Below are 25,319 nucleotides of genomic sequence, written 5' to 3'. Positions count from 1 at the left end.
TAGGGACTCTGAGGTAGGTTCAGGGAAAAGACCAAGATTATTCTATTTCAGATTTGAGGAAAGGTATAGAGAAGAGAAGGTCACTGATTAAATGACAAAGAGAACACACCCAACTGACAGAAGCACAAAAATGTTGACATGAGTGACTGTATTTCTAGTTAAACATATGTAAACAGCCCCCTTAAACAACAGTGTTTGCAACACTGTTATTGCCAGGTTAGAATTATTTAAAACACTTTTTTGGCATATATTGATAAGATATGTCAGGAGAGTGTGTAATTTTCTCAGTTCTGTCTCACTGCAACAAAGATTTAAAATGGTGGACCAGTGTTACAGCTTCATTACAACTCGGAGTTTTATTTGGTAAAGAAAGTCCATCCTCACGCATGAAGGTGAGCTGACCTCTCAGGAAGAGGCCTCAGCCGGTCTTGGCTCCCTCTTTTTATGTGTTTTGGCTCCTCCCACCTGGCCTGCCCTATGCAAACGAGGGCTAGCCAGGAAGGGGACCTGTTTGTTTCACCTGAGGTTCTCACTCTGTCCACGAATTTTTCCTTTGTTCCCTTTTCACAGGCTTTGCCCCTTTCTTCGTCTATCTTTTAGCCACTGGCATTTTGGACTCCTTTTTCTATTCTAACTATTCCAAAACCAGTGCAAGAAAGGTTAGCCAGATAACATTAAGATTTGTGTTTGGTCTGCTTCCTCTGTTGCTTAAGGTCAGTGAGTTCCAAAGAGTAGGTATGTCATCTTTTGGTTCTTTGGCTTTCCTGAGGAGAAATACACAAAAGGTTAGAAAATGATTTAAAATTTATGATGACAACTTGAAAATATCATTTGGACAAAGAAAAGTCAGGATGGGGAATATATATAAAATGAAGGTGTAAGTCAAACCTTCAAGTATCATTCAGTCTATTAAAACTTTAATCTGTTGCACAGTCTGTGGGTTTAAGGACTCCTATTGTTAGATGATCCTGATGTTGTGGTACGGTTCACAGAGTCAGATTCTTTATGGAGTATACTTTGTTTTCTGTCCAAAAATAACAAACTCTCTTTTCCAAGAAAATGGATATATACTCATATAAATAAATGTTTATATATAATTTTAGGAAGTCTTTGGCTCCCCTTGAAGTCATCAATGAAGAATTTCAGATTATTAAAAACTTAATATTCTATATATAAAGTTCTGTTTCACTGACATCATGAGCAATAGCATCTTCATGTAAGATTGACAGTGCATTTAAAAGAAAAGAAACAAAGCCCAGGGTGCATTTGATATCAAACTCGAACATTTGCAGTCTTCCCTTGTGGCTCAACTGGTAAAGTATCCACCTGCAATGTGCAAGATCTGGGTTTGATCTCTGGTTTGGGAAGATCCCCTGGAGAAGGGAAAGGCTACCCACTCCAGTATTCTGCCTGGAGAATTCTATGGACTGTATAGTCCATGGGGTGGTATTTCAGACACGACTGAGCAACTTTTACTTCCACTTTCTTTGGAACATTTTCACAGATAGTTTCAGTTGTTTTTACCTCCAGAAAGATGTGAAAAATCTTAAAGGAGCCTTTAAGTAATCTCCAGATTTATTTTACTAGTTGTTTTTACTTTTCTATTCTCAGATTCCTTAAATAGTTTTAGCCTTTGACTTTAGCTCTGCTTTCTAATTAGCCTAAGTGCTTTTTTTCTCTAAATACCATTTGAATAAGTTTCAGTCTTAAAAATACAGACTTTATATATAAGACAGTTTAAATTCTCAGTTGAGAACATATATCGACGTCCTAGAGACATTCATGTTTTATTATTACAAACTGTACCATCTATTTTGGTGCAATTCAAAGACACTATCAACACTCTCAAAAGATTCATCCAAGAACCATTTTCTTTTCAGAAAGAAACATTCTGAAAATTTTTGCACAGTCTGCTAAAGCTTAATCTCCATGTGAGTCAGTGTTTAATCTTTGTGTTTTGGTTGGGATTATTGTGTTGGTGTTTTCACCTTAACGGGAAATAAAAGAAACCGAGCTGTGTAAATGCTTCTTGCCTTGCCACAGAGCACCATGCTTGCTCTCCTGGGCTGCTGGGCCACTTTGGAACATAGAAAGGTAGGGAAAGACCAGCCCTGTTGTAAAACACATTTCATCTCAGCTTTTGTTCTTTTGCATTATAGGACAAAGTACAGTGGAAGTTGCCCTGTGGCACAGTGTTAGCTCTTTATAGTTCTATATACAGAGGGTCTTACAAAAATGTGTTTAACAAAATTGAACATTAAAAAAAATTAAGTTATTTGTAAGAGTTGCAGAAAAGATTAAAAAGTAAGTAGTACTTTCCTTAGGGTGAAAAAATAAAAGTAGCTGGTAGTTTAATTTACATCATATATATGAATCATTTGGATTTTCCTGGTGACCCAGTGGTGAAGAATCCATCTGCAATACAGAAGCCTCAGGAGATGAAGGTTCGATCCCTGGGTCAGGAAGTTACCCTGGAGGTGGGCATGGCAATCCACTCCAGTATTCTCGCCAGGAGAATCCCATGGACAGAGGAGCCTGACTACAGTCCATAAGGTTGCAAAGAATCGGACACTACTGAGCAAGCAAGCATTGATTCATTTAACAATGTTTTCTCCATTATAATTAAAATCTCACCATAAATAATCAATACAGTTAAGATTAAATATATCCTGTGCAGAAGTTTGTTCGATTTTTAAATTTTCTGTTGGTTTTCTTTCGATTAGTGAATCATATAAAAGACCAAAAGACTGAATATTTGATCATTTATATAATCATAACACACTTTTGAAGCCAGAGTAGAGCACGACTTTTGAAACACTACTGGAAAATATGATATCTTTTTCTCAGAGCCTCAGGACTCTTTCTTAAAGCATTCTTTTGTAAATTAAACTTAAGATCATTATCATAAACTGATGTTTAGGAGATGGGAGAAGCAAAATCTACAGGCTATCCCAACAAGTTTCCTTAGCACACACTTCCTTTGTATAGACTATCATAAGGCTTTATGGGGCTTTAAAATCCTAGAACTTCTCAAGGACAAAACATCTTTGGCAGCAATACAGTGAATAGTCCATAATGGATTTCTAGGATGTGTTTCTAAGATGAGGCACAGAGAGATTTGGGGCAATGTTTCATGTTTTCTAAATTGCTAATGGAGACCCAAATATCATTTGGGGGTATGACAAGATGGCCAGGCATTCAGACTCTGAAGCCAGATTGTCTGGCTGCAAGCCCTGGCTCTGCCAGTTTCTCAGTGTGTATCCTTGGACAGGTTCCTTCAACTCTCAGTGAATCCGTAATCATATCTGTTAGATTGAACTAGTGATTACACTCACTGCAGGTCCTGGCATGAGGATTAAATGAGTTAACACATGTACAACACTTAGAGCAACATCCAGCACATTGAAAAACTTATTTGTTAAGTCAGTTGTTATTACATATGTTCTGATTTAGATGTAGTATCTATTTTTAAATTATACACAGGAAAAGTTTTTACAGAAAGAAACCAAGAACAAAAGTGATATGAAATTATTTATTTGACAAGCAGTTTAGTTTTGTTTTGAACTTAGCATAAGTTTCATTTTCATGTTTTCAACACTTCACAGTATTACAAGTTTATAAGGATTCTCTGGTGTGTTTTGTTCATTGCTGCCTAAAGTCATGTCTGACTCTTGCCCCCCATGGACTGTAACCCACCAGGCTCCTCTGTCCATGGGATTCTCCAGACAAGAATACTGGAGTGGGTTGCCATTTCCTTACCAGGGGACCTTCCTGATCCAAGGATTAAACTTGGGTCTCTTATGTCTCCTGCACTGCAGGTGGATTCTTTACCAACTGAGCCACAAAGAAAACCCCAATATTAATTAAACTATTGATTATTATATAATCAATTATTTCTTTCACAATAGAGGGAAATATAAAAGTCATAAATCAACTAATTTCAATGTGTATTCTTTTAATTTGATTATTATAACATTACTTTTATATGTGCTGATGTACTGAAAAATCAAGAAAGCCATTCTTAATTCAAATGTTACTAAAATCTTATAATATGGTTAGTGTCTTACTTTGGAAACCACAATCTAAATCAAACTTCTTTGGTAGTTACTAACTTTCATTGTCAACAAGACACTTCTAGTTAAAGAGACATCTTTTTGCCCATATGTAATTTCCAGTGGAAAGAAAGAAAGTACTGAATATTACTGAAGTTAATCGATGCAGATGGTATGCCACTGCTTTCTGGAACTGTCAAGGAAATTATATTTCATTTCTTTAGCCTCATATCTTTGACTTACTCTCAAATCCAGAAGTGATACTATTTTCATAAATGCAGAAAACCCCCCTAATTTCTGTTCAACTGTTTTATCACAGAATAAAATAATTTATTCTTCAGTATTAATCCAAAGGTATTTGGATCACTTCTGAATTTTAAAACCAAAGTAAAGCAATTAAGAGAAAGCATTGAATGAAATTAACAATAATTATTATACATATTTAGAAGTTTCAAACAGTTCTGAGATTAAAATCAATTCCAGAGTAACCTAAGATATATTGGTAGGGGCAGAAATCTGCAAATAGAGTACAGAAGACACAGATGGCTTTTTAGATAGGAGTAAGAGTCTACTTCATGCAGATACTCTATATTATAGAATGATATTTAAATATGCACATTATACCACCCTTATGGCAGAAAGCAAAAAAAGAACTAAAGAACCTCTTCATGAAAGTGAAAGAGGAGAATGAAAAAGTTGCCTTAAAACTTAACATTCAGAAAACTAAGATCATGGCATCTGGTCCCATCACTTCATGGGAAATAGATGGGGAAACAGTGGCTGACTTTATTTTTCTGGGCTCCAAAATCCCTGCCAATGGTGACTACAGCTGTGAAATTAAAAGGCGCTTGCTCTCTGGAAGAAAAGTTATAACCGACCTAGACAGCATATTAAAAAGCAGGACACATTACTTTGTCAACAAAGGTCCATCTAGTCAAAGCTATGGTTTTTCCAGTAGTCATGTTTGGATGTGAGAGTTGCACTATAAAGAAAGTTGAGCACCAAAGTATTGATGCTTTTGAACTGTGGTGTTGGAGAAGATCTTGAAAGTCCCTTGGATGGCAAGGAGATCCAACCAGTCCATCCTAAAGGAAATCAGTCCTGAATATTCATTGGAAGGACTGATGCTGAAACTGAAACTTCTATATCTTGGCCACTTGATGTGAAGAACTGACTAACTAGAAAAGACCCTGATGCTGGGAAAGATTGAAGGCAGGAGGAGAAGGGGATGACAGAGGATGAGATGGTGGAATGGCATCACCGACTCAATGGACATGAGTTTGAGTAAACTCCAGGAGTTGGTGATGGACAGGGAGGCCTGGCATGCTGCAGTCCATTGGGTCACAAAGAGTCAGACATGACTGAGCAACTGAACTGAACTCCTCCATTATGATTTAATCAATCTCATGTGACTGAACATGGAGGAGGTGTTAATATTATGTATAAATATACAAATGAGGAAAGTATATAGTGTACAAATGAGGACTCTGAAGCAGTGAGATAAGTGAGTTATGATAGGGCACTTGCCCAAAGTAAAAGTCTTCAGCAGCATGTGCTCTGACTCTAATCTCATATCTTCTGCCTGCACTATGCTAGTACATAAGGTGTAAGGTAATAAACCATCACAGTTTGCCTGGGACACAAGGACTACCATGATAAAACCAGGAATTAACTGTATCATATAAAACACGTAACTATCAAATTGGGTTAAAGATTTACTGAGCAGGGCTACGCCCATCAGAACAGAACCCAGTTTCCCCCTTACTCAGTCTCTCCCATCAGGAAACTTCATAAGTCTCTTATCCTTATCCATCAGAAGGCAGACAGAATGAAAACCACAAACAAAGAAAATTAATCAAACTGATTACATGGACCACAGCATTGTCTAACTCAATGAAACTATGAGCCGCGCTGTGTAGGGCAAGCCAAAACAGACAGTTCTTGGTGGAGAGTTTCACCAAAATGGGGTCCACTGGAGAAGGGAATGGCAAACCACTTCAGTGTTCTTGCCTTGAGAACTCCATGAACAGTATGAAAAAGCAAAAGACAGGACACTGAAAGATGAACTCTCCAGGTTGGTAGGTGCCCAGTATGCTACTGGAGAACAGTGGAGAAATATATCCAGAAAGAATGAAGAGATGGAGCCAAGGCAAAAATTACACCCAGTTGTGGATGTGACTGGTTATGGAAGTAATGTCCAATGCTAAAGAACAATATTGCATGGGAACCTGGAATGTTAGGTCCATGCTGCTGCTGCTGCTAAGTCACTTCAGTTGTGTCCAACTCTGTGTGACCCCATAGACGGCAGCCCACAAGGCTCTCCTGTCCATGAATCAAGGTAAATTGGAAGTGGTCAAACAGGAGATGGCAAGGGTAAACATCAACATTTTAGAAATCAGTGAACTAAAATGAACTAGAATGGCTAAATTTAACTCAGATGACCATTATATCTACCACTGTAGGCAAGAATCCCTTAGAAGAAATGGAGTAGCCTTCACAGTCAACAAAAGAGTCTGCAATGCAGTACTTGGCTGCAATCTCAAAAAACTACAGAATGATCTCTGTTCGTTTCCAAGGCAAACCATTCAGTATCACAGTAATCCTTGCCCCAACCAGTAATGCTGAAGGAGCTGAAGTTGAACAATTCTATGAAGACATACAAGATCTTCTAGAACTAACACCCCAAAAGGTGTCCTTTTCATTATAGGGGACTGGAATGCAAAAGTAGGAAGTCAAGAAACACCTGGAGTAACAGGCAAATTTGGCCCTGGAGTACAGAATGAAGCAGGTCAAAGGCTAACAGTTTTGCCAAGAGAACACACTGGTCATATCAAACACCCTCTTCCAACAACAGAAGAGAAGACTCTACACATGGACATCACCAGATGGTCAATACCAAAATCAGATTAATTATATTCTTTTCAGCCAAAGATGGAGGAACTCTATACAGTCAGAAAAAACAAGACTGGGAGCTGACTTTGGCTCAGATCATGAACTCCTTATTGCAAAATTCAGAGTTAAATTGAAGAAAGTAGGGAAAACCACTAGCCCATCCAGGTATGACCTAAATCAAATCCCTTATGATTATACAGTGGGGGTGACACACAGATTCAAGGGATTAGATCTGATAGACAGAATGCCTGAAGAACTATGGACAGAGGTTCATGATACTGTACAGAAGGCAGTGATTGACACCATCCCCAAGAAAAAGTGATGCAGAAAGGCAAAATGATTGTCTGAGGAAGCCTTACAAATAGCTGAGGAAAGAAGAGAAGCAAAAGGCAAAGGAGAAAAGGCAAGATATACCCATCTAAATGCAGAGTTGCAAATAGCAAGGAGAGATAAGAAAGCCTTCCTCAGTGATCAATGCAAAGAAATAGAGGAAAACAATAGAATGAGAAAGGCTAGAGATCTCTTGAAGAAAATTAGAGACACCAAGGGAACATATCATGCAAAGATGGGCACAATAAAGGACGGAAATGGTATGGACCTAACACAGAAGCAAAAGATATAAAGAAGAGGGGGCAAGAATACACAGAAGAATTATATAGTAAAGATCTTCATGATCCAGATAACCATGATGGTTTGATCACTCACCTAGAGCCAGCCATCCTAGAATCCAAAGTCAGGTGGGCCTTAGGAAGCATCACTGCAAGCAAAGCTAGTGGAGGTGATGGAATTCCAGCTGAGCTATTTCAAATCCTAAAAGATGATGCTGCGAAAGTGCTGTACTCAATATGCCAGCAAATTTGGAAAACTCATCAGTGGCCACAGGACTGGAAAAAGTCAGTTTTCATTCCAATCCCAAAGAAAGGCAATGCCAAATAATGCTCAAACTACCACACAATTGCAGTCATCTCACACACTAGTAAAGTAATGCTTAAAATTCTCCAAGCCAGGCTTCAACAGTACATGAACTGTGAACTTCCTGATGTTCAAGCTGGTTTTAGAAAAGGCAGAAGAGCCAGAGATCAAATTGCCAGCATCCATTGGATCATCAATAAAGCAAGAGAGTTCCAGAAAAATATCTACTTCTGCTTTACTGACTATGCCAAAGCCTTTGACTGTGTGGATCACAACAAACTGTGGAAAATTCTTAAAGACATGGTAATACCAGACCACCTTACCTACCTCTTGAGAAATTGTATGCAGGTCAAGAAGCAACCATTAGAACTGGACATGGAACAACACAGACTCGTTCCAAATTGGGAAAGGGGTATGTCAAGGCTGTATATTGTCACCCAGCTTATTTAACTTATATGCAATGTACATAATGAGAAACGCTGGGTTTTATGAAGCAAAAGCTGGAATCAAAATTGCTGGGAGAAACATTAATAATGTCAGATATGCAGATAACCCCACCCTTATGATAGAAAGCGAAGAAGAACTAAAGACCCTCTTGATGAAAGTGAAAGAGGAGAGTGAAAATGTTGGCTTAAAACTCAACATTCAAAAAACTAAGATCATGGCATCTGGTCCCATCACTTGATGGCAAATAGATGGGGAAACAATGAGAGACTTTATTTTGGGGGCTCCAAAATCACTGCAGATGGTGACTGCAGCCATGAAATTAAAAGACGCTTGCTCCTTGGAAGAAAAGCTATGACAAACATAGCCAATATGTTAAAAAGCAGAGACGTTACTTTGCCAACAAAGGTCCATCTAGTCCAAGCTATGGGTTTTCCAGTAGTCTTGTATGGATATATGGATGTGAGAGATGGACTATAAAGAAAGTCGAGCACCAAAGAATTGATGGTTTTGAACTGTGGTGTCGGAAAAGAGTCTCGAGAGTCCCTTGACTGCCAGGAGATCCAACCAGTCCATCATAAAGGAAATCAGTCCTGAATATTCATTGAAAGGACTGATGCTGAAGCTCCAATACTTTGACCACCTGATATGAAGAACTGACACCTTAGAAGAGACCCTGATGCTGGGAAAAATTAAAGACAGGAGAAGAGGATGACAAAGGATGAGATGGTTGGATGCATCACCAACTTGATGGACATGAGTTTGAGCATGTTCCAGGAGTGGTGATGGACAGGAAATGTGGTGTGCTGCAGTCCACGGGGTCTCAAAGAGTCAGACATGACTGAGCAACTGAACTGAACTATCAGTTGTTTTTACTTTGCTGTAGGATATCAAAGAATTTTTATATCAACACCAAAGTACAGTAAAATATAGAAATAGTCCCTTTTTATAAAACTATTTTTTCTTGCCTAATGTACAGTTATGATAATAAGGGGAAATCAGTAACCATACCCAAAAGGAAAAAAATAATAAAGGTACACCACCATTTTTGAGCAGCAGCTATTGCCAGACTGTGTAAATTGTATTTTTTTTCATCTACTCCTTTGAAAAAGTATATATGATATGTAATATTATCCTCCTTGTATAGATGCAAAAGCTAAAGAACTAAAATATCTTGCCCAAGATCATGAAGGTAGCATAGCTGAAATTGGAATTATGCTTTTTTTCTGTTCAAAACCATATTTTCATAATGCAAAGTCAGTTCAGTTCAGTCGCTCAGTCCTGTCCAATTCTTTGCCGCCCTGTAGACTGCAGCACGCCAGCCTTCCCTGTCCATCACCAACTTCTGGAGCTTGCTCAAACTCATGTCCATCGAGTTGGTGTGCCATCCTGCCATCTCATCCTCTGTTGTCCCCTTAATACAAATAATTTAGAATTAAAGTCCATTGATTTGCCATTCTGTTATTTCAGTAACTGCTCTAGGTCTAGAATTATTCTTAGAAAACACCTTTATTTGTGTGTTCCTTTTGACATTCCAGTCAAAAAAAGAAAAATTGAGTACCTTGTAGGGACTGCACTCTGTGCTAAATGTAGATAGTGAACTTACAGACACAAATTAAGCACCAGTCCTGAACTCAGTGGCATTTTAAAGAAGGAGGCAGACACCTATGTAGTTAGTATCAAAGTCATACCTAGTGAGTGTTATATAATTTCTTGATTAAATATAAACAGAAGAAAAAGTAAACAATAAATCTTCCTAAAACAAAAAGTGATTCACAGGAGAATTGACAGTGGAGATGGTATTTAAGTTTCTGTTTTGTTTTTTTTTAATAAATAAGTATATGACTTTACCAAATGAAGAGAGTAAGACGGCAGTCTTCTAAGGAGAAGAGGAAGGTACAAGTAAAGTCATTCTTAGAGAATTATGAGTCCCCTAGAGAATTTGAAAAACAGGAGGTAACAGAACTAAGGTGGTAAAAGATAACAAAGGAAACAAAGGTAGAGGAGAGACTGAGAAGGAATGTAGTTGCCAAGCAGTTTGGACTTTAATCCTGAAGAAACAATGCAATATGTAAAACAATCTTTAGCCCTTTATAGCAATTCTTTACTTATTTCTATCCACCTTTCCACTACACACTCCATGAGAGCTGAATCTTTTATTGATTGGAGATGTTTCTCCAGAAACCAGAAGAGTACTTGATGCATAGTAGGCACTTAAATATATATATATGCTATATTGCTGAATGTTTAAAATAAATATTATGTAAGCATTAACAGTACAACCAATAAACGATTATTGTAATAGGTCAAGCAAGAGAAAACAAATGCAGGATGTGAACAGTGATAATAGATTTTGTAGAGAGTCAGCACCACTTAATAACTTATGGACTAAGAAGAGTTTGATAGAGAATCCAATATTACAATAGAGTTTCAAACCTAGGTTATTAGATGCATGGTGGTGTCTTAACCACAACAGGAATAGAAGAGGAAAAGAAAGTTCAAGAGAAATTTTTTAAGTTTGTATTTGAATTCACTGAGAACAGAATTCCTCTGGGACATGATCTGATAATCATCAGGCAACAGTGTTAAGAAAAGAGTCCTCCAACTTTAGTTCTTATCCTGTGAATGAAAATAATTATTTAATATATAATGTTCAAATTTATGTCTTCCACATCCTTTGAAAGCCTGCAGTTCAGCTCAGTTCAGTTCAGTTCAGTCGCTCAGTCATGTCCGCCTCTTTGCGACCCCATGAATTGCAGCACGCCAGGCCTCCCTGTCATCACCAATTCCGAGTTCACTCAGATTCACGCCCATCGAGTTGGTGATGCCATCCAGCCTTAGAGGATAAGAAAACCATTTCATTTGTTATCAAATCCATTTGAGATTATAATTATAATTCATTATTAGTACAGCAGAAACAGGGAGGTAGAAATAAATAACAGGCTCAAAAAGTCCTGCATTACAACTTGGGAGGAAAAAATACAAGCAGTTTAGTTGTCAATCCAAATTATTATCACAAATTTTGTTATCTATTAGACAAAATGTGTATGCTATATAATGCTAAATAAACTACCATTGATTTAAATCTGTAATAGTTTTAGGGTTGTTGAGATTTGTTAGATTCTTAATAATACTGAGAAATTGTACATGAGAAATTGCCAAGCTGATACAAAACATTACATCCAGCAAAAACTCATTATTTATATGAAAATGTTGAATCTATAATCTCCTTTCAGAGTCTTCTTGAGTCCTAAAAAAGGGGGACACTTTCACTCCCAAAATATTCACCCCCACATTTCCCTGAAACATTTAAAGAATACCTCTCTTTTGTTTCCTTTAACAACAGTCTTATCATTGTATGATTTCTCAATACCTCCTGTATAAAAATCATCATATATATTAAGCTGCAAATTTGAAAAAGATTTATTAATCATCTATAAAAGTCCTGGTTAAAGAAAATTATTGTTCTCTATAACAGAAAAAGATGACATTGGATTTTGTGATTCATTGTGTTCAGAATATAAGTGATTTCTTATAGAATCTTGATTCTAATGCAGTTCAAAATATCTATAACAATATCTGGGCTATTTATGAAGGAAAACCAAAGAAATTCACTTTTTGTGTGACTTGTAGAAGTGTTTATGAAGAGTTCTTTAACTGGTAAGGCTTCTCAAAAAAGGATCTGGGAATTTTGAGATGACTACCTTTCAAGAACCGTGGAGCTTGTCCGTTGATTTCAGTGCAATGTGAATACTAAGTTAATCCTGCAACATGAGGCACTTAGGGTAACTGATACTGGGAAGACCCAGAGGGATGGAATGGGGAAGGAGGTGGGAGGGGGGTTCAGGATGGGGGACACATGTACACCTATGGCTGATTCATGTCAATATATGACAAAAAACCACTACAATTTTGTAAAGTAATTAGCTTCCAATTAAAGTAAATAAATAATCTTTTAAACTATAAAAATGGAAATAAGCTGAAATATTTTGAAAATAATATAAAAAAGAATCACATCCAAATGTATTTTCTAACAGCAAAAATGCAACATATAATTTCTACATATTTAACAATAACACTGATTCAGGAAATCAGTCCTGAATATTCATTGGAAGGACTGATGCCGGAGCCGAAACTCCAATACTTTGGCCACCTGTTGTGAAGAACTGACTCATTTGAAAGGACCCTGATGCTAGGAATTGAAGGTAGGAGGAGAAAGGGATCACAGAGGATAAGATGGTTGGATGGCATCACCAACTTAATGGACATGAGTTTGAGTAAACTCCTGGAGTTGGTGATGGACTGGGAGGCCTGGCGTGCTGCAGACCATGGGGTCGCAAAGAGTCAGACATGACTAATCGACTGAACTGAACAATAACACAGAAAAAGCACTGTAACCAATAGACTTTTCTCACCTAACCTCATCTTTGAAGAATACCATCCTAACTTTGATAATTTCCATTATACTTATCAATTTTCTTGATTATAAAAGGTAATCATGGATTGTAAACTTGTAATCTTCACAGTGTAACTAACTTCCTATAGAAAACCACTAGGAAGCAAATTACAGGTTAGATACCATCAGTATTCTAAAAAAAATTAAAATGCCTTAGTTTAATAACACATGCTTTCAGTTGATGCTACTGAACAAAATACAAGAGACACAGCACTCAGGTGTGTCTTTTAATTTATAAGAAACCAGGGGAGTCTTCATTTGATACTTTATTATCTTTAATCAGAAGATGAAACTTGTCACTGATGAATTTTAAGATTGTATAAAGGTATCTCCCAAGAAGTTATAGACAGAACTAATTCCAAAGCACTTTGTATTCACATAGATTAGAATCTTGCTGAAATACTTCAGTGTTAGTCTCTTAGGAATTGTGAAAATGATGAGAAAAATCACTTTGTTTCTATGAAGCACCTACTCTGCTTAGCTCTATGGGAGGTGACCTTGAGAAATCCAGTAAATAGAGATACAAAGCATCTATGGGAAGGTGGAGGGAAAAACAACCTACTACCACTCCAGGAACACTTTTCCTAATGCAGACAATAGATGTGATGGGAATGCAACTATTAGGAAATGTCGCCATGGGAGACTTTCAAGGTAGAGGGCAGTTTATAAATTCTAGGGAGATGTGAGGTATGATTAGGGGAGGAAACAAGTTGGGAGATAATCCTGGGAGGAGAATACCAAAAAGAAAGGGAGAAGGAAACAGGACTGAACAAATAGAGGTAAGAATGACAGTTGATGAGCCAATAAATGAAAAGACTGGTTAGGAGCAATACAGTCCACCGCTGGAGAGGATTGACTGACAGGATGGGACCTACAGTTCTGATCTATAAAACACACCTGAGAGGTACCTTTGGCATAGAAGTAAGAGCTTAAGCTCTCAGACAGACTGCTTGATACTGCCACTTCCCAGCTGTTGGATTTTGGACAAATAATTTAATTTTCTATGCCTCAATTTCTCTGGGTAATAGGGAATGTCAGTTTTTTTTTAATATATTTTTATTTGTTTTAAAATATATTTTTAGAAAATAAATATGTTTCTCTGACAGCAATGATCAAGATAGATAGAAAAGTGCAACTATGAAAAGAAGAACTTGGGCAGTCATTGCAATAACCCAGATTTTCTCTTAACATCCATAATCTATTATCATTCAAACTGGAATATTGAGTTCATAATTTTTATATTTAAGTATGAAAAGAACCTCTTATTCTCCCCACCTTGCCAACCAAGTGTTTGCATCCAGCTCCTGTCTTCAAGCTCTCTGGAATCAATGGCCAAATAAAGGATTTCATGACAGATTCTCAGATTTAAAGCCTGAATCTTCTAGATCCCTTCAGTAGTGCTGACAATTCATTTGACCTCAATATTTTCTGCTAAGTTTTTTTAAATGTGTATTTGGGTGAAATTAATGACTTTAAGGAACATTATAGAAATTTGCCAAAATGGGAAACTTCTTTGGATTCTAATTCTATGCATGATAAATGGGGATCTTTATTACTGCATTTAACCTTTAGCACATTTTTCTCTAAAATACAGATTCAAATGTAAAATCTAACATTTGCAGACATTGTACTAATTTGTTCCAGTCACCCTTTATAACCCTTAAGGCTTTGAGTTCATAAAAGGGACATGAATTACAATATGAGATCTAATATTTCCATCACTGGCACACATAATTTCTTTCCAGATCGTCTTTGTGCTCCTGAGGAAAAACTCTGTGCATAGTGCAGATTGACTTGCTAAAAATCCCAGTGAGAAATGAGAAATATAGAAGTAAAAAGCAAATATGTCATACATGTTTATTTCAGATAAATGTAATTTTCCCTCCCTAAAATGAGTTTATCTTTTAAACTAGGGCAATTGGGCAGAACAAATAGATTCTTTTCTTTGAAAAAGAAAACAGCTATTTATGTTGAATGTTCTATCTAATAGAGGTATATTAGGAACTGTAACAATTGCAAATAGATATGATAAAAAAGAAATAAATGATGTTCAACTTCTGATTTTAGCTTCTGCACTAGACTATGAAATCAGAGTTATTTACTTTTCATGTACTGCCATCATAGTTCTGTTGATCTAATCTATGTCCAATAAAGACATGATCAAGAACTATTACAAATCCCACCAACTTTGTAGCATTCATCAATCTACTGGCGTTTTTCTACTTAAAAGACCTTAAAAGTAGACTATGACTGATGATTTATGCTTTCTTAAAAAGAATTTATGAATTTCTTCTTTCTGCTTTGCTTTTAGGAGTATTTTGGAAAGGCTAAGTCTAATGTAATTCTGCCATAATTACTGCATCACTGGATGAGAAGTTGTACCACAACTGCCAGAGCAGTTCCAGTAACTGCTTAAACTCTGACTTCAGCTTGTTGATTGTCTTTTAAGGAAAAGCTCAGGACAACACAATCTAAACAAGTGATTGCAGGGCCTTAGAAAAGGAAATGCTTAATTTCTTAGTAATTTATATTGTAATTCATGTTCTTTTTATGAACTCAAAAGAAATAATGCTATAAAAATGGAGAACTGTATGTTTAATATTTATAGAAGCATGTTGGAAAATGAAGTTCCTACTAATAAAATACAAATAATTTAGCTGCCACAGCTGGAAATCTCTAACTGTAGCACATATTTCTGTAATTGCTCTAATCCTTATATATTCTCTTGCTCTTTTGGCAGGCAGACCAGTAATGATTGTGGTGGAATATATGGAGAATGGATCCCTAGACTCCTTTTTGCGGGTGAGGTGTTCTTTTCTGATGGCATTTAAATGAGCTATTTTGAGTTCTAGATTTAAAACATTTATCATAAATTAATTTTTCCATAATGTTATTCATGGATTCTTCCATAAAAAATAGCAGCAATTTCTCTAGGCTGCATTTCTCTGATACTGTGATACGTTAGCACTACTGAGATGGAGAAGTATATACACATGATAATCTGATTTCTCCTATAAATTGACTTGCCATATCAAATATACATATTTCAAATGATGTTATAAAGAAAGAGATTAAATGAAACTCAGTTGTTTCACATAGCCTTTCATTTTGCTTTATTATATTTAACTATTTAGCAAAATATTTTATGCCTTATATATAGTGCTGAACCCTTTAAATTGATGTATACTTACCAATAATGACTCAAGTTCATATGAGAAGATGGATTTTATCATCTTTGTTCATCTTAAGTTCATTTGGCTATTTAGAAAACAAAATGAGAAAGAATTAACCTCTGGCTGATATTTATTTTAGAACAAAAAAATTTCAAGCACTCTTTTTTAAAGTGACTTATCCTTGACAGTATGGCATATACAAAACTCATTTGTTTTATGCGGTAGTACAGAATAGCACAACTAAGAAGACACCATGAAGTTATATTTCAAAATGTATTTATGATATTTTTGGTATTTAAAGAGCTATCATATGCTATACAAATATTTATTGATAGGGGAAAAATACAAATATAAAAAAATAATCACTAGACTAAATATTTTTCACCCCAGCAGAGGTCACATATGTGCATGTCACTGTATCCCTTAATATGTATTTATCTACAGAAATATAGCCAATTTTCTCATGTAAAAAAGACTGACTTTTGCTATTTGAATTGTATTATATGTTTTTCTCCACTTTTTATGTGAATAAATGATCTCAAGCATTCTTTCTTCATTTTTTGCACAGTGTTATTTGGAGAAATTCTGTGTCTATCTTACCTCTCTCTCTTGATCCCATTTTCATTTATTTTTCTTTATTCCATTCCTTCTTCTTCCAACTGATCTCAATATTAACAGTGATGATATATTTACACTGACTATACTTGATGTCCAGATTCAATGCCAGAAGCTGAATTCAGCAAAATCGTCTAATTATTATAGAGCAATACTCTTCACAAAATGCATACTCTCAAGCAAGTATGCTCTTTAAGGCAAAATGAAACTCATAGGCATTTAGGGACCTAAACAATTTGTTCTTTTCTGTAGCCATTCTCAGAATATATTTTATAGCTTGTATCCATTTCTCCTGTAAATGTGCGAAATTACTTTAGGATAATTTATCAGGACCTCCTATGGTATTTGAAATGCATATATACTTATGCCCTTCCATTATGTTTATCCAGAAATGCATTTTTATCAGATACATATCAAAATGACTTGTTATCTAATGATGCTTGAGATTTTTTATCTACTATATCCTAGAGCTGAATATAATGGCAAGTAATGTAACAGATACTCATCTAAATTGCTGCTGAAAATTGGATCAAATGACTGCCACAAGCAAATTAGGAGAGAAATGTTAGTTTCAGATGTAAGTTTTGTCCTGCTAAATCATGAATTAATTAAAACATGTTGTAAAGAAAATATATATTATAAAATATTTATTCATAAACATACAACATGTTTATAAGTGGTAAGTTTCATGATTTAAATTTTAAAAACTAATATTTTTCAGCTATATGCACAATTGGTTAGACACAATACAATCTGGGAAAGAATAAATGTTCAAATAATGTGGCTACTTTTACTGATACTATAAGAACCTTAACATATACTGTCTCAGTTCATCTTGGCTCTGCCACTTACTGGTTATGACCTTGTGACTTGAGCAAGTGACTAACTTTTCTGTGCCTCTGTTTACTTATCTATAAAATGGGGATATTACTTGTATCCACTTCATGCAGTTGTTGTAAGGATTGAGTTGATTATTGTAAAGCATATAGAATAATGCCTGACATTTTGTAATGGGTAGGATTGCCATCAATCAATGGCAAGGATTGAAATTCAAGTCTCTGAATCCAAAAGCCATGATTTCATACACATTAAATTCTTTTATCTTAAATTACTTATCACTTCTTCTTATAAGTTCACTACCATCTCCCCATGGGGTCTTGTGTCCCCTCCTCACAAGAATTAGTATTAAAATAAAAATCATATGAATAGGATAAAAAAACATAGGGTCAGTTGCTGCTGCTGCTGCTAAGTCGCTTCAGTCGTGTCCGACTCTGTGCGACCCCACAGACGGCAGCCCACCAGGCTCCCCCATCCCTGGGATTCTCCAGGCAAGAACACTGGAGTGGGTTGCCATTGCCTTCTCCAATGCATGAAAGTGAAAACTGAAAAGTGAAAGTGAAGTCGCTCAGTCGTGTCCGACTCTTAGCGACGCCATGGACTGCAGCCTACCAGGCTCCTCTGTCCATGGGATTTTCCAGGCAAGAGTACTGGAGTGGGGTGCCGTTGCCTTCTCCGTTAGGGTCAGTACTCCCTTTTTACTCTTTTTTAAGATTCTTTCTTTGTAATCATATCTGTTTCATCTCAGAATTTCAAAGTGCTTCATAAACTTTATGTCAATAGCAGATACTCAGCTCCCCATGGCAAGCAGAGATTTTATATATATATACACACACATATCTATCCCACATAGTCTCAAAAGCCAAGTCATTTTTCAAACTACTGCTTTAGAATTTGATAATCACAGCTTCTGCAATCACAGAGAGGAGGAAGTAGCTAAGTGCATGTCGTAGTAGGGGAGCCATCCACGGCTCATTAATAGCATTCTGTGCTTACTGGAGGTAAAAAAGATTTCCCTTTGGTCTCCCACACTATTTGAAAATCACTTCAATTCCCTGTTTTATATGAAGGAATGGTAGCAAACCAAGTACAAGATTACAGTCTGGTGGCAGTGGCTGGCTGGGTTTGATACTCCACTGAATGCATAAACCTACTATTTGGATCCTTGCAGACATTTCTTAAGAAATATATTAGCAGACAACGGTGTGGTCAAGTAAGCATGTTTGTGTGTAAGTGTGTATGTGAGTGTGTATGTGCATGGAAATGTGGAAAAGGAGAGGTGGGTAGGTATATAAGAATATGTGTGTGTTACCTTTTAAAATAAAATGCATTTTGACTCAGCAAAGTGGAGCATCAGCCTGACTGCCCAGAAGATAGGACCTCACTGGTATGTAAGTTCTCCTAGCTTTTCCAAGGAAATGCTCTAGTGTAAATGAGGCACAGCCCTGAACCTTATTCCTGCACAGTCTAACTATACATATACATTTCATAAACACTTTTATTGGCGCTTACCTGGCAACTGTTTATCCCTAAATCTTTAAACCTTCTTTTTTTATAGCAATATTAGCTAGCAATCCAAATAAAAATAGTTATAAAATACTTTAAAAATTTGAGGTATCATATGTCAAGCACAAAAAAATTACTTCTTTATTTAATAGCATTTTTTATAAAATAAAATAATCTGATTATGTTTTAAAACAATTGCTCTGGTTGTTGTACTGAGAAGAGACTATAGTGAGGTACAGATGGATACAGGGAAATTAGGAGGCTTTTGCAATAATCCAGGTAAGGAGATGATGGAGGCTTAGATTAGGATAGTTGCAGTTGAGTTGATGGAAAATGGTAGACTCTCTGATACATTTTGAACATTGAGTCAATAGCATTCACCAGGGGATTGGATCAGGTGTTAAAGCAAAAAAGAATATTCAATGATGATGGCATCCACAAAATAAGGTTAAGAATAGGCACTAACTTCTTTCTGTTATGACTTTATGACTTTATTGTAATGAATATCTTATAGACCTAAAACTCCAAGAAAATGTTTGGCATATAGTAATGTCTCCATAATTTTATCTATTATTATTATATTTCAGAAGATGTCATTAGTTTTGAGGTTTTAAAAAATATTTATTTGCTGCATTGGGTCTTCATTGATTTATCTGGGCTTTCTCTACTTGTGGAGAGCAGGAGCTACCCTCTATTGCAATGCATGGACTTTTCATTGCATTAGCTTCTCCTGTTGCAGAGTATGGGTTCTAGCATGCACAGGCTTCAGGAGCTGTGGCTTGCAGGCTCTAGAGCATGGGCTCAGTATGGAACACCCATATCCCTCCATTGGCAGGTGGACTGATTCTTAACCACTGGATCACCAGGAAGGCCCACTGAGTATTTTAAAATTGTTTTCCTGTTACTTCTTGGTCTACTTTTTCTAGTGGCTAAAAATATTCTTAATGTTCACCATTTTTTAAAATCTAGGTATACCTCACAAATGTAAGTATTTAAATAATACATATAAGTGCATATCAGTATTCCAAAAGCAATGTGAGACATTTGAAGATTTTCCTTGAACAAATGCAAAGCAAATATTAATTTAAAAAATTAAAGGGATCTTTTAAATATTTATGTACTCAAATTATAAATCTAGTAAAGATAGCATTTTACCTTATGCTAGTTGTATATTAATAATGAGAGCTGTGTTTTATTAGCACACTTTTTCTTGTAAATTGTGTTTTGTGAAGTTATATTTGTGCTGGGGTATAAGAGCATAATTAATCCACATCACATTCATTTTATATTCAACAGTAGAAAAAAGAGTGAATTACACTTATCCACCAATATCTGTCTTTAAACTCTAAAAGTTACAGTTGAATTACATACCTTTAATTATATTTTTTCAGAAGAAAATATGTGAAACTTCATGTCAATGAATGTTATTATTACGCCTGTGCCAGTTTAATGCCAAAGACTATTCTAAAAATATGTGACAGTAAGCATCCAAATATATGAAAGCATAGTACACTTGGAACAAAGCGTATCAATGACTGAACTTTTTATTCTTAAATTAGGAGTTAGAACATCAATATACAATAGCCTGAATTGATCTCTTTAAACATTTTAGTACTATAAAGGTATTGTGTCATTTGTAGTATCTGATACCATGTTGCATTTTCTAATATTCCTGTTAATTCTCATTTTGCATGCAGGACTTTATATTAAAGTTTTTAATTGATAGGTAATTTATACTATAGTGATACACAGGGAAATTGAATACAGTTTCCTGAACTCTTCTATAGTCATTCCTAACCCCTCATTTGAACCATACAGGAGAGTTTTTATTTACAAAACTGAATATTAGACTCAAAACTTGTGGTTCTCAACCATGCCTGGAAATCAAAATCTCCATCCTACTGAGATTTTACAAAATACACATGCAGCATCCAAGCAGATATATTTTGCAAAAATTTTCTCAGTAATTCTGATGCACTCCAGTGATGCTTCCTCAGGATCTTGGCACTGTGTTACACCCTCCCCTAGATGCTAAACAAAAAAGTTTAAATTGTACTGGCTTTATTTAAGTGCAGCATGCAGTAACTATTGTAGTTTACCTTTGTACAAATCTAAGCAAAAAAAAAAATTAATTTCAATAGAAAGCTCCTTAAAGACATATTATATATTCAGATTCACTTTAAAGTATTAAAAGATAATTTGAAATCCAACTGTCAGGTTTCACAAATCTACTCTTCTTCCTAGATTTTTTACATGTATTAGAGATGACATTTTTAGTTTCCTTATGATTGAAATTTCCGATTATATTCTTGGTGGCCTTTCCCTTCTATAACTAAAAATACAACTTGGCCTAGCTTCAGTCCAAATTCACAATTACTACAAAATAATAAAGCCTTGAAGGATTTAGCAAATATTCTATAAGAAATTATAAAAAGATTTTCAGCTGGGGCGGTCACAAAAACCAAGGCTTGAGTTAAAAGGAGATATTGACTATTATTTGTTCAGTGGTTATTTTAAACAAGAATGATCTGGTCTTTTCAGACCTATAAATAACCTTAGCTACTTCTTTTTCTAATTCAAGAACATTTTAAAAAGTCATAGCATGGTCAACTTCCTGATTTAGAAACATATAAAAACTGAATTTTAACTTTAAACTTAAGTTATAGAAGTAATCCTCCAAGGACTGTTTTCTGCAAAGTCACTTATAAATCAATTGTTGAGAACTCAGGACGCATTTTCCCATAAATATTTCTTTTAAAGCTTCTGCTTAAGTCCCTAGGCAGATCCATAAAAGCCTCTCTAACACAGAATACAGCTCAAGGATGTAACTTTCAATACAAAGAAGACCTGTAGTTTCCTTCAAAAAATAAAAATAAAAAATAGAAAAGATTTTTGTGCCTTATTTTGGCAGGGGTGGGGCGGAATGTCCGTTTTTATGCGGCATCCACCCCTTTCTTGATATCCTCTTCTCAGATCCTCAGATGTTTAATTTTTTCTGTTTTAAATCCCATATGGTAGCACACCCTTCCTATCCTTCTCATCCCCAGGCTAGTCTTTTTTCTACTTCACAGAATTACCTGTAACTTGGTTTACCCCATCCTAATTGTCCTCATTCTTTCATTCCTCCCATTCTTTCATTGTCACAGATCTTAGCTGGATATAAAACTAGATTAATTCATACTAATATGTGATTCACAAATATTATTTTAATTCTCCCAGATAATTTTGCATTTTTACATGAACTTGTAAATCCAAAAATTTTTTTCATTGTACATTATTCTGGTGATAATACTTAATATGAGATCTACTCTCTTAACAAAAGTTTAAGTATACAATATGGTATTGTTCACGACAGGTATATTATTGTACAGAAGCTCTCTAGAGTTTATTTATCTTGCTTAAATAGCCCTTTATGCCCATTGAAAGTGGTTCAGTGTCTGTTTGTGACCTCATGGACTACAGAGTCCACGGAGTTTTCCAGGCCGGAATAATGGAGTGGATAGCCATTCCCTTTTTCAGAGGATCTTCCCAACCCAGGGATTGAACCCAGGTCTCCCTCATTGCAGGCGGATTCTTTACCAGCTGAGCCACAGTGATGAGTAACTCTCTATATCCCCCTCACCCGGTCCCTGAAACCACCATTTCACCTTTTGAGTCTGTGAATTTGGCCCAAACAGAATTTTAATAATGAAATTTCAGTTAGAAAAAAAAAAAGAAATGAGAACATTTATACAGTATGGATGAGAATATTTTGGGCTAAGGGACAATTAAAACCATGGAATTCATCTCTTCTCTGTTGGGACTCTTCAGAGATTCTCATCATTAGTGCCTTAGAAAACCATTGTGTTTTTTTCAACATCTAGTTTTCTCAGAATGTCCTCAAGCAACACAGAAGTAGGAAGAGGTTAACAGTGTCCACTGTTTATATACCTCAATCTCTTGTAAACCACTTAGTAAAGTACATTTCCTGCGTAGCCATTTTGTAGTTCAAGTCAGCATTTTTGGAAGTAATAAGTTTACAAACTAGCTCACCCTTTTATTTTTGTCACTCTGTTTTGAAAGGCTGGTGCCATTTGTTTATAACTCGTGGTTGGTAAACCAAAAAAGTCTTTTGACATACATATTAACCAAATGTTCATTCAGTTCAGTTCAGTTCAGTTCAGCCGCTCAGTTGTGTCCAACTCTTTGTGACCCCATGAATCTCAGCACTCCAGGCCTCCCTGTCCATCACGAACTCCCAGAGTTCACTCAAACTCATGTCTATAGAGTCGGTGATGCCATCCAGCCATCTCATCCTCTGTCACTTCATTTTAAATTATAAATTGTCATTATCTAACAGTATTTATTTTACCACTTTTGTAAGAAATCCTTGCAACTTGATTTATTTATAGTAGCTAACTAAGACACAGCATAGTGAATTGAATTCTTGGCAAATATTTGTTAAATGATGACATGCAATTTTTATTAATTCTCCTCTAGAATAGTAGTTTATTATCTACTAGGTATATTTTTATCATTCATGTTTAATGTTTTTAGGATACTGAGTCACTATGACAATTATTTACTCTGTTCAAAGGAGTATTGCACATTTTTCAACAAGAATGTTTGATGACAGTGATATATATTATGATCCACAGATCTTTGATAGTTTGTAAGGCTATTCTGTTGATGGGCTCAACATTACTATAATTCTCTAGTGAAGACTTAGAAACAGATACTGCAGACATCTGTATAACATGTTTATTCCCCTTTTCCTCACTCTCTAGCAAAAAGACAAAATTCTGGAGGTTGTACTCAGAAGTGAAGATGCTTACAAGTATAGTCAGTATTTGTCATTTACTCATGATTTTCTCAGAGAATCTCTTGTAGTAAATCTAACTTTCCATAAAAAATATTTCAAGAAAATATTCTATTATTGACTAAAAGCCAGAAGTACTTAGTCCATTAAGAGAAAAATAAATTCAGTTCAGTTTAATCCAGTGAGTATCTGTTGAATATCTACTGAGTACCAGGCATGGTGCTAGGTCCTGAGATTGAAGTGAGATTATGGTCAAGCTAGTGGGAGAGCCAGACACACACACACACACACACACACACACACAAACACACACACAGCTTTAGCTAATGTTAGTATAGACAAGATGCTTTGAGAGCAATAAAAGGAAATATTTTCCAACTTTATCCCTCCACTTTCCTGACCAATTCCCTACTCCTTGCAAGTCCTGCTAGCTGTGTCTCTAAAGTAGATCTCAAACTTCATTCAGTTTTGAGTTTTAATCACCAATTTCTCTATCCTGTGTTACTCTTTGTTGTTGTTGTTCAGCAGCTAAATTGTCTCTGACTCTTTGAGACCCCATAAACTGCAGCATGCCAGGATTCCCTGTCCCTCACTACCTCTCTGAGTTTGCTCAAACTCATGTCCATTGAGTCAGTGATACCATCCAACCATCTCATCCTCTGTCACTTCCTTCTTCTCCTGCCCTCAATCTTTCTGAGCATCAGAGTCTTTTCCAATTAGTCAGCTCTTTGCATCAGGTGGCCAAAGTATTGGCACTTCAGCATCAGTCCTTCAAATGAATATTCAGGGTTGATTTCCTTTAGGATTGACTGGTTTGATCTCCTTGCAGTCCAAGGGACTCTCAAGAGTCTTCTCCATCACCACAGTTTGAAAGCATCAATTCTTTGGCGCTCAGCCTTCTTTAATATTTTCCTAATTGGTCTCTCCACTTCTGTTCTCTATTCACAAGTCAGTGTTTCATGCCCCAGTTTAAATTTTATTTTCTGTTTTCCTGCTTTCAAATTAATATAGGTAAAATGGAGGAGGTGCCTTTCTCTTTTGCTTCTTACTCTGATTACAGCAATTAGCACAATAACTGGTCTGCAGAAGAGGTTAAATGAGTCTTGTTTGAAAGAATGAACTTGGGATTTTATTAAGGACCTCACAAAAGATATGATGCTTATCATGAAAATCTTGGTTGCCCAAAGACTATAAGGTGTTCCTAGAAGAAGGAACCATATAAGCAAAGCACATTAGATAACATAACATGTTGTGGTGGTGAATTAAAACATCAAAAAATTGAATCAGAATAGGATGTGGAACTAGAGACACAGGCAAAGCCATATCTTTGTATCGAATACTATACTTTGTTCTATCTTTGAAGAGTTTTAAGCAAATGATTGACAGAGTGATATTTGTATTTTCAAAAAAAACCCTGAATATATTGTTTTTTTTTAAGTTGTTAGATAATAACGTGATGAGTTTAGGACAACATGGCACTCAAACCCTACATTTGTGCTACGCACAAACTAAGTACTTGAGCTTAACCTAGGATGAATGGACACTGAGAGGCTTTACAGTGTCTGTGGGGCACAACCCACAAGATTGGGCTGTGAAAACCATCAACAAGAGATTGTATTACTGTGGAGACAATG

At 35.9% G+C, this 25,319-nt stretch overlaps 1 protein-coding gene across 1 annotated transcript in view; it reads left to right on the top strand.

The window, feature by feature from the left end:
* The window catches only part of LOC120853062 (ephrin type-A receptor 6), a 287,861-nt gene that overhangs the window by 131,414 nt on the left and 131,128 nt on the right, over positions 1-25,319 (top strand). The window contains exon 6 of the mRNA XM_040226667.1: positions 15,497-15,558. Within this exon, the coding sequence (XP_040082601.1) occupies positions 15,497-15,558 (62 nt within the window). The remainder of the gene's footprint in view (positions 1-15,496; positions 15,559-25,319) is intronic.

The sequence above is a fragment of the Oryx dammah genome, unplaced genomic scaffold (genome assembly GCF_014754425.2).
Source record: "Oryx dammah isolate SB20612 unplaced genomic scaffold, SCBI_Odam_1.1 HiC_scaffold_2, whole genome shotgun sequence".
Taxonomy (NCBI): domain Eukaryota; kingdom Metazoa; phylum Chordata; class Mammalia; order Artiodactyla; family Bovidae; genus Oryx; species Oryx dammah.
This window is presented reverse-complemented; position numbering and strand designations above follow the sequence as displayed.